The following is a 14,843-nucleotide window of genomic DNA, read 5'->3' as shown; positions in this document are numbered from 1 at the left end:
AACCGAAATGATAAAAAGTCACAGACACCACAGAATTTTAAAACAATCATACATCCGTCAATCATTGTAATATCCAGACCAAATGGCCTTCAATGATGAACTTTTAGAACACCTCGTCCTTGCGTATTTGCCAAATAGAAGATCAGTAAATAGCTAATATGATAATACGCCTTACGTTTTACCTCTTGCTTATTATCTGTCTGTTATTTCATATTAATATTATATTTTAGTTATCGTGTCGATTTTCTTTTTTATAATGAAATCAGTTAAAAGATATTATAATAGTGTTCAGCTGAACAAAGAATTAATATACATAGTAAACCTTTGAAATATGGTCTGAAAGCTACGTTTGAGTAATAAAATACTAAACACAAAAAAGTCACATAAAGAGCATTTGTATATGAACGGTCATCAAAGCAATCTGCACTCAACTGAAACACCAAATGTGATTGGGCTTTTTGAGGGTTTCAAATGTTTAGAAACTTACGTGGAAACATGTAAATTGTACAATCAAGAAATTTCATTGACATGATATTGCTGAAAACGTTAATTATGTAAATTATTAAGGAGACCATGACTAAATCCATAATGGTAACATATGGTTCAAGATGGCGCTTAATAAATACAGAATCAAGGCAAACAATCTGCAATAAAACATAAAATTATTTATATTCCCTAAATCATGATAAGAACAATATAAATTTAAAATAGACACGATTATGAAGAACAACAGCATTAGGCATTGTTTACTATACTAGTTGTGTCTAAAATGTCGTTAGATTATATGCTTTTCTCACACGCTTTGAATAAAAATGACTATCAACTGAACAGTCGACATACCGGTGATTATATTTTGTTTTTCATTGTTTGTTTATATGTCCATAAATTTGAATTCAAATTAAAACTTATGCAAAGCTGGAAATAGGTCCTTTCGTAAGAAGATATTGTCTTTTTTTTTTTTTTTTTTTGAACATTAAACAGAAGAATACATTTTGTTAAAACAAACCTTTCCGAGCTATTTAGAACTTTTATTGAAGGTCCAAAATGGTGATCATGAATATCGTATAATGAAAGTAATGAAAAAAAGGTTTAGAATAGAAAATTTAGGAATCTGACCATCCAATCAACATGCACATATTACTTGTTACAGTTTCCAAAAAGAATTGTATATATATATATTATAACGTATTATTATTATTCAAACACATCCATACAAAAGCAGAATAACATTTTCCTTTTAGTCTAAATAATGTAAAGGGGGTGATTTCAATAATTATGTACATGATAAGCTTAAATGGTTTTTTTTTGTTTATTTATTTTGATAATTCTCAATCATATGTTATGTTAAAGTATTGGTTGCTGTATATTCAGTTTAGAAAAAATTGGATAGATTTTGTTTTCGCTCATTTTATTTTTATTATTGACATATATTCGTATTTTCTTAGATAGGTTTAGAGTTTCAGTTATGTTCAATTTCACATGTTAAAAAGTTAAAAGTAAAATTACTTTGGATATTAAATGAACACAAGATGATTATCAGCAATGCATATATTGAGCAAGAATTCTTTTTTTAAATTTTCCAATAAACTTGAACTTAAGAAGTGGTATAAGTGCCAACGAGACAACTCTCCATCCAAGTCACAATGTGTAAAAAGTAGACCATTATATAGGTCAAAGTACATGTTATCGTCTATCCACTTACAGTAATAATTGAATTAAATAGAATTATAAAAGTGGATTGCTTAACTTTATATATTTTGCTACTATAAGCATTTTTTGTTGGTATTTTCTAATGTATTTTTTCAAATTCCATTTCAGTAAACTTTTTATCAAATCGTTCATCATGTTTTTACTATTGCTTCATTATACATGATTGTCGATTGATAAAATTAGTTTACGATTGAATCATTTTACAATATTTTCTCTATCAATAAATAACTAAATAATTAAATAAAAAGCTAATAGAAAGTGTATAAGTTGTTTTTATTTAATATCAAAACTGTATTTCTGAGATAAGAGAAAATATAACAAGATGGCCACCAGTAAAATGTTCCATAAATGCATAAAAATCAAAGATGAACAATCCAGAAGATTTGATATTTATAATCCAACACAGTATAATCATACAAATGGGAATTGCTTTTACACTGTCCTATCATGGCCACACGATCTCCGAATTACTGAAAACAACATCCAAATCACAAATATCAAAAGATCGGCTTCAAGACAAGCCACTATAAAAGAGAATTTCGTTTAAGTCACTTAGGAACTAACTTTGCGTGGAATATGAACTTCAAATGAGGCTTTTATATTTTATTATTAAGTAAAATAGCTTAACCCTGAAGTGGCTATATATGAAAACGTTTCAAAGAGTTTAGAATTACAGATCATATCTTTGAAACGCTTTTCATCGTTACTCGAGAGGGTAAAGACAAAATTTAGAGCTATCGAGATGAAGATAAAAGGATATTTCTTCAAATTACCCATATCAAAATGAAAACATGGATATTATCATAACTTCTATTGTTAAAACTCAAATTCATTTATGATAAACCGTGTAAGAATTTTAAATACATCATCATTTGCGATTATCGCTTTAATGTATTGTCATTGCTAAATGGAAAAGCAGTAAATTAGCATAAAAATATTAAACCTTGATTATATATTAAACGAGACCAAAGGGACGTCAAAAGATAACATCCGTGTGGACAGAAAGCCTTTATAGAATGTAGATTATGGGAACCACCGCCTAAGTTTTCTCAACTTAACATTAAAGTATTACTGAAACAACTCACGACGGTTCATAAAACTATCATAATACAATATTAATTCTTATATCTTCTAAAATGACATATGCAGAACAAGACGAAATACTTCAACCATTTATTGTTGATATTTTCTATCCGTAATATCATCATTATAATCTATATAAACAGCGATGATATATGGGGTTGTTGTACCCATTGTGACAGCAACCAAACAACAATAAACAGCGATGATATATGGGGTTGTACCCATTGTGACAGCAACCTAACAACAATAAACAGCGATGATATAGGGGGTTGTACCACTTGTGACAGCAACCAAACAATACACTTAATCCATATAAGACATTTTAAGAGGTTCTATTCATTAAAACGATCTGTGTTGAAACTGGGTACTATTAATATCATAATTTTGAAAGATTTAATGTTCAGAAATAATAACCAATCACCGAAGAAAATTTAGAATTTGCATGTCTTCATTTTTATATGACAACAGTCATTTTTACGAAGACCATGTGTGGCCTCTACTTAAATTTAACACCATTTTGATGTACTGTTTATGATTTTGTTTTGTTCCATTTTGCACCAGATTTAAAAGTTTTCATGCATTACATTTTTTACAGAAATAATCTAATAAAAAAAAAATGTTTATGGTAATTGTGCACCTGATTTGTTCGGCTTCGAATTATTTTTTTCTTATTATTATATTAAATTTATTGTCTGTGTTAAATATGAAAGGTGAAAAGAAACTCATAGGAAATGAAGGATGGACCGAATAAAAATTTGAGCAGTAGCACGTGTTTTATGGTTACATTTGTCTTTTGTTAGTAGGGCATTAACCAATCATAACATCTGATTTACTATGATACACATTGTTAATTCAAACTATAATGTTTGTACATAGGACTTGAATCACAAAAGCATAACTACGAAAAAGAACTTAAAGTTTAATTCTATATATCATAAAATTATTTTACAATTACAACCATTTATAAGTAAAATATTTAAATCATTTCTACCGGTAAATGGAAGAAATCTGGTAAAACAAACGAGTCGTTTTTTTAGAAGTGTTATAAAAATGTCGATAGTGAATAAAGTAATACATATTTTTTTTAATGAAGTTTTCTTTTGTTAAAATGAAAAAATTAAACAATGACTCACAGTACATAGTTATATACTGAAAAAGTACTGATACGTGTAAATAGTGTACTTCAAGTGTAATCCAGTGCATTTATGCCCACTGTCAATAGATATAGGAAGATGTGGTGTGAGTGCCAATGAGACAACTCTCCATACAAATAACAATTTAAAAAGTAAACCATTAAAGGTTAAAGTACGGCCTTCAACATATGTGTTCCTATCTATATTTTATCAAGAAACATTATGATTAAAGTATTTTAAATAGGAAGCAAAGTATTGTGTTTAGATCTATATTTTATCAAGAAACATCAGAATATCAACAAATATCATAACACATGTTACGAACATTAGTGGACTATTAAATAATTGTAAACCTTTGAAAATTTTAATAAATTGTATGTAGTCTGTTCATCTGATGTAATTCTCACTTATCTGACATTTTCTAAGTCATTAATCTTGACAAAAGATATATTTGGAAATTTTTTTCGTAACCAGTTTTGGGGCATTAACTTTTTAGCGTCTTCTAGCTACTGCTCTTTATTGATCATCGACAAAATTCACACTAGTGTGAAAAATTATTATTTAGCTTAAGCTTGTTAAATATGAGTAATCAAAATTATTCCGATATGAATCCTGCTTCATGTTTGAAATATCATTGTAAATATTGAACACGTGCTCTGATTTCACTGCGAGGAATAAATTTAAAGTGATAAAAAAATATATATATATTTATTTAGAATAACATCCTCAACTATTATTAATTCACTTGATATAAATTGGCCAGTGAAAGCTATTTCCACGACTTAGCGTCCCCGTACGTTATCTCAGGTTTACGTCTGTCCGTCCGTCATACGAGTACTTTCACTTTTTTCATTTTGACGAATCGTTGCCGTAGAAAGCAATTCTTTATTTTGTTCGGTTGTTTTTCAAATACCTCTTTAAAAGTATACAATACAATTTATTTTGAAACATATTAGACATTTGGAGATAATTAACTAATCTCTGATTGCGTGATAATAAATGGGATGTGTCAGTGGTAGGATGCCACACAAATTATCGCCATATGAGAAATAATATTTGTGTTCGCCACTATGAAAATTATGCTCAATCTGATGAACACTGGTCTTGATCGTTGTCTCGATCAAGCGAAAAATATGGTACCACAGACAAATCATGATTTTGAATGTTTGATTACTTATTTAACATTAAAATAAAAATAAAATAGTTATAACCTTAATTTGAAGTGTTAAAATGTTCCTCTTAAATTATAGTAATATACTCAGTATATGCTAACTGTTGAATAACAGATGAATGAAAATTGCTTCAGTTATTTGTCATTGCAAAACACAACAATGTCTCTTTACAATTTTGAAGAGTTCCACAAGGGTCTAAAAATGAATAATTAAGTATCTGTATTATTGAGCACTTTTTGATTTATGTGCCTCTTTCATTTACTTTGTCAATTTAGTTGGTCTTTTTATCATTTTTATTATTGAGTTTTACTTTTTTAAACATTTGGTTTTGATATAGGCAAAGGCAAATGCCCACGCAAATCTGATTTATTCCATAGATTGTGTACTAATTTTACATGATGCTATCTGGACCATGTGTTAGTAGTTGGTTTTTCTTCTTCTGTGTATATAACTATTGTTTAAGGGATAGCCGAGTGTTGGTAGTTGGTGCAGTATAGAATTTTTAAAAATTCCTAGTATTGTCTTTCATGTAGAACTGAACTCTAGAAGTCCTTATTTTCCCCCTTTAAATGCTGTTTGTTTGCTACCTTGTTGAAATGTACAGCTTGCTACGTGGTTGAAATGAACATTAATTCTCAATTTATTCATAGTGTAACTTTAATAAGACGTTTGCCTCATAATTTAGTTAAACGATTTCAGACGAATACAGGAAAGCAAGCTTTGTTTTACATAAAAATATGAAAAAGCCATAAAAACATTTCATGGTATTTCGATAATGCTATTAGATAAAAGGTGTTAATAAAAATATAATATATAACTCAGGAGGTTCGATAAATTATGCAGAAAGCTACGGAAGCCGTAAGGGGACACACAAAACATTAGAAAATATTTTTTTTAATTCGAGATCACGATAAAACATTACCGTTTTACCGAGATCTCGATAAAAAATATATCGTTATCTCGAGAAAACGAAACTGTTATATCGAGATCTCGATAAAAAATATATCGTTATCTCGATAAAACGAAACTGTTATATCGAGATCTCGGATCATTAAATCGTTATCTCGGTTTAATATATCGAGATCTCGATAAAAAATATATCGTTATCTCGAGAAAACGAATCTGTTATATCGAGATCTCGGATTATATATCGTTATCTCGAGAAAACGAAACTTTAATATATCGTTATCTCGAGAAAACGAAACTGTTATATCGAGATCTCGGATTATTAAATCGTTATCTCGGTTTAATATATCGAGATCTCGATAAAAAATATATCGTTATCTCGAGAAAACGAAACTGTTATATCGAGATCTCGGATTATTATATCGTTATCTCGAGAAAACGAAACTTTAATATATCGTTATCTCGAGAAAACGAAACTGTTATATTGAGATCTCGGATTATTATATCGTTATCTCGGATTGTTAGTTATCACGTGTTAACTGATTACAAAATGGCGGATCAAGAGGTGGCAGGCAACCCGGCGGAAGGAGTAAGTATGATTTGTGTGTTTCAAAGCTTGTTTGAATGACTGTTCACTCGATATGCATGATAAAGAAGCCCGGAAAGTTACTTCCAATATTTGATGTGATCAGGATGTTTCACTATTATAGGTGCATTCACATAGGAATATATGATACGGGTAAGAAATCTGTATGGCAATATGTGAGTGAAGCAATTTCACAAATTCGTCAATTAGTCAATTTTTACAGTAAACAAACATGTCTTATGTAGAACTTGTACTGTTACACCACTGTCCTAGGTTAAGGGAGAGTTGGGATCCGGCTAACATGTTTAACCCCGCCACATTATGTATGTATGTGCCTGTCCCAAGTCAGGAGCCTGTAATTCAGTGGTTGTCGTTTGTTGTTGTGTTACATATAGAAAATAAGAGGTGGTATAATTGCCAATGAGACAACTCTCCACAATTAACAACTATAGATCACCGTCCGGCCTTCAACAATGAGCAAATTCCATACCGCATACTCAGCTATAGAAGGCCCCGATATGACAATATAAAACATTTCAAACGAGAAAACTAACGACCTTATTTATATAAAAAATGAACGAAAAACAAATATGTAACACATAAAACAAACATATTTATTTTTCGTTCATTTATTATACATTAATTAGGCCCTTAGTTTTCTTGTTTGCATTGTTTTACATTTGTCATTTCGGGGCCTTTTACAACTGACTATGCGGTATGAGCTTTGCTCATTGTAAAAGGCCGTACGGTGACCTATAGTTGTTAATTTCTGTGTCATTTTTGGTCCCTTGTGGAGAGTTTTCTCATTGGGAAGCATACCACCTCTTCTTTTTTTTATATGCGTATTTTGCGATGTACCTAAACTATTTCAGTCAAAAATATAGACCCTATATATAGTTATGAGATATGATATATAAAAACGATTTCCAAAAACTCTTGGTAAAAAAGATATACATATAATAGCTTGAAAATTCTGAGACAAGTGCCTATGGTGAGTGTCAATGTATTTATGGGTTCGTATATATATGGTATATGAGGCTAATAAAGTTATTTCTCTTTTAGTGTATTACTCAAATTCTTATTTTATTTCAATGTGTTTTGTTTTGTTTCGGTTATTAATTCGTTTCGTTACGTTTCGTTTTGTTTCATTTCTTGTTTTAATGGGACCCTAACATGCATGCATTTAATTATGCAAGCATGGTCTTGTATTGTTTATTTAAGTTTTGGGATGGTTAACTTTCTGTTAGTAAGACCCGTTACGGCCTGTCTTTGAAACTGGATAGGCAAATGCTCACATTAATCTGTCACGGCCGAAACAATGTGCTAATATGTCCTCCTCTACAGCATACCTTATGGTGATGCTCCTTAGTAGGAGGTATTATACACATACAATAAGGTTCGTATCTTTCTATGGAACGCCATGACTGCCTTATGTTAATGATCAGCATTATATGCAGTGCTCACAACATTATATGCAGTGCTCACACCATTATATGCAGTGCTCACAACATTATATTAAGTGCTCACAACATTATATTAAGTGCTCACAACATTATATTAAGTGCTCACAACATTATACGCAGTGATCCAAACATTATATGCAGTGGTCACAACAGATGTTTTGACCATGGATTTCGTTCGCTCTAGGTTCGTTTCCAATTAAAAATACTTTAGTAATTGTGAAGTCAGCTTCAACTTTTTCTAAAAACCCTGTAAGTTATATCTTTAAGATCACCCTCTGTGTTTAAAAGCAGATTTATCTCATTTGGAAAGGAATATGAAAGAAAAATATTATAATTTGTCTATTATATTAAAATAAGATTATTAAACAAAGGAATCTTAAATTATTGATTATCCCTGAAATCATATTAGGGAGTTTGTATAATAATCATTGACATGTTCAGTGAGTATGTAAAATCACTGGTCATTTTCAGGGATTATATATAATTACTAATGATTTCAGTGATTCTACATATTCCCATAAAAATCAGGGATTCTACATAATCCCTGATTATACAAATTCACTGTAACATATATACATAGACATGATACATGTAGATATAGGAAGATGTGGTGTGAATGCCAATGAGACAACTCTCCATCCAAATAACAATTTATAAAAGTAAACCATTAGAGGTCAAGGTACGGCCTTCAACACAGAGCCTTGGCTCACATGGAACAGCCAGCTATAAAGGGGCCCAAAAATTCGTAATGTAAAACCATTTATATATTATGAAGAGAAAATACATGGTGTCTGTTCTCTCCGAGTTTATGTATAAAATGTATAAATGTGATCAAATACAGAACACGATAAGTCACGACACACCTTGATTTAAAGTCTCAATACAGTAAAACAACTTTATGAAGGGAAAAAAATCACAAAGCACACAAACGTATATACATGTAAAACAATTTAGACAATACAATAAAATTGTATCACAGTGATTATATAACTTGCAGATAAATTAAATGATAGAAAATATACAGCAAAAACAAGACAAAAAGTTGGTGGAATTTCCAACAAACAATAAAATATATGAAACATGTATGAAACATCAGAGTGAACGGACATAGGACAAACAAGAAGTAGAGTGAACAGGTCCTAGGGCAGCGTGAATTAGAGCAAACAGACCCGGATTCAAGTTCAAATATCCCTAAAGGACCGACCATTTTAACTTCAGGGGGCCTGACTATTTATAATATCCTGAAATTTGAGGGGGGAAATTATTTGTCCAGGAAGGGTGGAATAAATTGATCTCAACATGCTCAAAGAGAAAAGTGGGCCTCAAAGGTACAGACCATTTGATTTTTCTGAGGGGGGAGGGGGGAGGCATCTGGGTTTTCTTAGATAAAATTATCCTGGCCCTAAATTTGCTGGGGAAAAAAATCTGTGTCCACATGAAAAGCCAACCCATCCCCCCACCCCTGAAAATCAAATGGTCCATGCAACAGTTCTGCCCTTCTCCAAAATAGCTGGATTAACCGTAAATTCCTGTATCTTGGGAAAAACATGCTTTGTTTCGATGTGTGCAATAAATAAATAAAATTTCACGCACTGAAATTTTCTGACTTAACAGAGTTTTATTTGCCTACGGTCCTTTCTGTCCAGATTTAATACACAGACAGTAAGTGTGCATTCATTGTGACATGTCCACAATCTATGTGCCATCCCGGTTCCGTCAATCTCTGAAAGCAGAGGACTCCCTAGATCCACATTCTCACTACTGACCTACAGAACTAGAACTCTGTGCTATGGATATTGCGGTTCCGTGTGCCAGGATACCCGGCGTGAATATGAAAAAGTCTGAAGTAAGCATGTTTAAGTCAGTGCTGGTTGAGTATAACTTAATCAGCCATAACCCCAAAAACTAAAGTAAAGTTTTCCATACGATTATCTGTTTCTCAAAATGGGGAACATCTTTTCTCCCATTGTTGGCGAATTTCCATATTTTTGCGCAACGGCCTGATTTAATATTATTTAATTGAATTCAAAGGTATGTGTTTTCTCAATGGAAGAGTTATTGCCCCTGATAAGCGTTATTTATCGATTTTTTTAAATTTTATTGTTTTTATTTATTGACTACTGCCCTGGATTTTTGCTCATCAGTTCGGTAATTTTGTTATTACTCTTGATGTTATTATCATATTGATATTTGTCTTTGTTTTACAGAAAGAAATGGATGACTACTGTGAAGTATTTGAATTTTTAAGAAATGGAAATGCATCAGATGAATCAATACAAACAATTGGAGAAGAGAAGGTACATTATCATTATTACATGTATATTCACATTTCAATACACAATACTACATTATAATTGGGGGTACTTTATACTACCTCAGGCATAGATTACCTTAGCTGGATTTGGCATAACTTTTATGAATTTTGGTCCTCAATGCTCTTCAACTTCGTACTTTATTTGGCCTTTTTAACTTTTTTGGATTCGAGCGTCACTGATGAGTCTTTTGTAGACGAAACGCGCGTCGGCGTATATACTAAATTTTGTCCTGGTATCTATGATGAGTTTATTTATACTTTCACAGTTTTAATCATGTTTATAAGCTCTTTAAATTATTTTGCTGGAAGTTTTATGGTATACAAATGTCTGTCTATTTGTCATCCACATGTCACACTGTTAATTAAGGCCACGCTGACTATCAACGGGAGCCATAAAGTAATTAGATTGTCAGTCCGTCCAAATTGTGTCCGCTCTACATGATTGTTAACCAACATGAGAAAGTGTGTTGCATACAAGAATGCATATAATATGCATATGAATTTAAACCAATTTGTGTCCCCACCACAACTTTCTCTTGTGAGCTCACCTGGACCGAAGGTGCTTGTAAGCTATTGTCATCACTCAATGGTGTCCATTTTGTTTATCTGTTAAGTTAACAAAAGTATGAAGCCACTAAAGGGATTTAGACGAAACATTGCCACAATCCTCTTTAGGGTATATTTTCTTAAAAAATTGTGTCGCACATAGCCATTTTCCGAAAAACATGGCTGCCGTTACTAAAAAATAGACCTTGGAGATGTGGACAGCCTATTTTGCCATATCTGGGACTATTATACTAAAAAATAAAAAAAGGTAAATCCAAACTATCACCTATAAATATGACTTTACAACAAACCGAACTTGCGTAATTCTTTTCAATCAAAAGTTATAAGACATTTTATGAATCATATACTTTTTTCCACATCGTCCCCACGCTATTTTAATCCTGAAAATTTCAATGTTTAAATGTTAATTTTTACAATTAAGGCGGGATTTGGTGATTTATATTAACTGTCAAAGATCGGGATATCTTTTATCATTAAAGTAATCATGTTTATGTTAAGGATAATCATTACTAATACATTGTAACTATAAAATAGAAAAACAAATTACCGAAATTATAAGATCAAGGCACGATGTCACTGTCAAAACAATATGGCGTATCAATAAATAGCGCAGGTAAAGTCTCGTTCTAACGGCTGTGATGTAGATATTATTACACTGATTGGTGTAACGGTTTCCAGTCCCGTTAGTATTATAGTCCCAGGCCATGTAGAGACTAAAGGAGTCAACATTCCTTCTACCGAATTAGAAGATCTGCTAAAGTCTCCATTGTACGGCAAGTCGTACGACAATCCCTTATTTGGGGTTTATCCCCTTAAACTTCAAAATTGACCATATTTGCTGCTAATTGCATATATTTTGAAAATGGTATTATTAAAGATTATTACATGGCATTTTCCATATCGGCCCAATTAATAGCCAAAGACTCTCATATCGGACCAAGGGCTTTAGCCCAAGGTATAGATATGGGTCAAGGGCTGATAATAGGGTCGATATGGAAAATGCCATATTCTTCTTCTTCTTTATTCTTTCCTCCACTATATAGATCTGGAGTACCAATACTTGTGTAGTGTAGCATGGGTAAGCAACTGAGTAATGTAAGCAACTGTGTGCATGTACAGGAATAATTTACAGTGAATAATAATCTATTTATCACATATTTAGCAATTGAAAAAAATGAGCTAAAAAGTAAACATTGAATAAAGAGTGTTTAGTTGTTTAATTTCTTTGTTTTTGTACATTCGTTCTTCATTCTTTATTGAAAGCTCAAAGGGAATGACAATGCCAAAAAGCAAGAGAGGAAGATTGAAATTGGGTGGTTTGATTACGATTACAGAAGTAGTGAATATCGTCAAGTCAGGACACTAAATGGTGGAGGCGTAAGATACATCAATGCACCGAAGACCTGGATGCAAGATGATATCCTGCAACATGGGAAGAAGGTATTTTTCCTGAATGGCAAATCGAAAAGAGGAAACGTAACAGATTTTCAATTTGAAGTCAGAAATTTTATGGGAGGCAGAATGGACAATGATTGCACAATTGGAGACCCTTATACTTTGACAGGATCAAAACTTCTACGATTTTACATATACAGCAAGAAGTTACCAACAACTGCTGTGGGCTGTTCTGAAATGGAATCTCCATCCGATGATAGTTTACCTGATCACAAATTACTACAAGTAAATAACCAAGTCGCTAACTTATCTTCTGATCCATCAAATGAATCACCTTCAAAGACTTGATCATTAACTCCACAAACAGTCCAGCTAAGAGTTCAAGAGTTTATGAAGACAAGAACCCAACAGTTGCAAAAGTGTTGAAACTTCTAAAGTTTCCTGATGTTCTTGAACTCAAAGAACAGATTGTGGCTGGTTATCTTTAAAAGTTTATAAAAAGTTTAGACGAGAAAGGACTTCAAAACTTTATGCGTTTTTGTACTGGATCAAACCTCATGTGTTACCAATTAAATGTAGCATTTAGTATGCCTTCAGGTTTTGAGAGGAGACCCACAGCTCAGACTTGTGGGAATATGCTACAACTGCCATCTTGTTATGAGTCTGTTGCTGACCTCAGAGAAGACTTTATGAACATATTCAAAACAAACATGTGGGAGATGGATTATGTTTAGTCACTTCTTTGATTGAAGTTTGGACATTCCTTTCTTTTGCCTTTATCACTTACATTCAATAAGTTGGTATTGTATGATTTCATGTAATGATTCAAAGAAGAATCGACAAAATGTAAATTTGTCAGGGACTAAATGCACATTGTTTTAAGATTGTATTGTATGATTTCATGTAATGATTCAAAGAAGAATCAACAAAATGTAAATTTGTCAGGGACTAAATGCACATTGTTTAACCATGCTTACATCAATGCCAGATCACTGCAGCATCCTTTGAGTGACTGGCCTGACTGAATCTAGATATGTTTAACTGAAGATTATAACTGTAGAGTGTATACTTGTCTCAACAAAATAAACATGCATGGTTCAAATGGCATTAAAATATGTCATTTGAAGTTAATCCCACCTCTTGCATTTTTAGGTCACCAGTCTGAAAGTATTATCGATATGGGTCAACTATTCATCATAAACATATTAAAATTAGTGTTGTCAACGGTTAACCGGTTAACCGGTTAACCGTTCGAACGACCGAATACCGAATACCAAAAACGCTAACCGGTTAACCGGACTTTTTTTTCAATTTTGATATATATAAATTTGTATTGAAATCATTAAATAGTTATAGGTTTTATTCAAAAATTGTCGTCGTGGTAATTAATTTGACAAATCAATTGTCCAGTAAATTGATTGCTATTGTTAATCCTAATAACATAAAATTAATTAGTAAGAACTTTTCTTTCCCTGATCTCGGGGCATGATCTTAAAAACACATTATTAGTTTACATGTTTTTTTTAACAGTAACTCAGTAATGAGATTAAATTTTACGACTTACTTCATTATTTCGTTTCTGAGCTAATGATATGTTTTATGATATATGTAAATATTGTATTGTGTATATTAATGGTGAGACGTTAATAAACTATCTATCTATATATCTCTATCTATCTATCTAATATTGTGTAAACCTACATCTAAAAGTGCAAACTCTGTCGTGAAGGGCTTAGTCTTACTTAAAAACGAAATGATAACTCAAAAATTGCAAAATGAAAACCAATGTGAATGTACACAATGTATACGTGATAGTACGAGTAACATGCAAACAAAGTAAAGAAACAGGCCGTACAGTGACCTATAATAGTTGTTAATTTCTGTGTCATTTTGATCTCTTGTGGAGAATTGTCTCATTGGCAATCATACCACATCTTCTTTTTTTTTTATAATTAATCATTTAAATTGAAACACCCCACATCATTCTCGGTCACAACAAGTGAAAAGGAAAGAACAATCAGTTTCAGACATATTCAATTCTACGAGATCAAGAAGTTTTGTTGTGTTTTTTTTTTCAATCTGAAGCTGGTATACACGCTATAGTTGATTATTAAAAGTCAGGAACTCACACAGACAAGCCTTCAAATGCCAAAGGACAAACTTCAATTCTAAAAGCGTAAATTAATGACTTGGATGAAAGGTTTTCAAATTGACACTCATACCACATCTTTTATCTATGTGTAGGGTACTATTGATAAGGGCTTTCAAGCACCAATTCAAACTACCGGTTAACCGGTTAATCGGTCGAACGATTATCCGAGTAACCGGTTACTCAAAAGTGTACGATTTGACAACACTAATTAAAATCTTTGACCCTGTAAAAATCAAAAGGGTCCTGATCTTAACTAGGTAAACATAATCTAAAGGGTTTACTAACAATGTTCAAATGGCTTGAAATAGATCATGAGGTTAGACTCAGTATTTGTAAAGCAGTAAAGCTATCAAAATATTGGT

The 14,843-nt window shown here is 31.9% G+C and overlaps 2 protein-coding genes across 2 annotated transcripts in view; both read left to right on the top strand.

The window, feature by feature from the left end:
• Positions 1 to 14,843, top strand: part of LOC139516949 (uncharacterized) — a 31,871-nt gene that overhangs the window by 7,436 nt on the left and 9,592 nt on the right. The window lies entirely within an intron of this gene.
• LOC139516948 (uncharacterized) lies at positions 6,555 to 13,514 on the top strand. The gene is made up of 3 exons (XM_071307435.1): positions 6,555 to 6,593; positions 10,261 to 10,350; positions 12,198 to 13,514. The coding sequence occupies exons 1-3, from the start codon at positions 6,555 to 6,557 to the stop codon at positions 12,675 to 12,677; spliced, it is 609 nt and encodes a 202-aa protein (XP_071163536.1). The 3' UTR covers positions 12,678 to 13,514.

This window comes from Mytilus edulis, chromosome 3 (assembly GCF_963676685.1).
Source record: "Mytilus edulis chromosome 3, xbMytEdul2.2, whole genome shotgun sequence".
Lineage (NCBI taxonomy): Eukaryota > Metazoa > Mollusca > Bivalvia > Mytilida > Mytilidae > Mytilus > Mytilus edulis.
Note: the sequence above shows the minus strand (reverse complement) of the source record. Positions and strands in the feature narration are given on the sequence as shown.

What these genes read in the sequence shown, in the direction of transcription:
- LOC139516948 (XM_071307435.1), top strand. Translation starts at nt 6,555, where the DNA reads ATGGCGGATCAAGAGGTGGCAGGCAACCCGGCGGAAGGA. An exon ending in CAGGCAACCCGGCGGAAGGA is followed by an intron (nt 6,594 to 10,260) that starts GTAAGTATGATT and finishes TTTGTTTTACAG; the next exon opens with AAAGAAATGGATGACTACTG. An exon ending in AAACAATTGGAGAAGAGAAG is followed by an intron (nt 10,351 to 12,197) that starts GTACATTATCAT and finishes CTTTATTGAAAG; the next exon opens with CTCAAAGGGAATGACAATGC.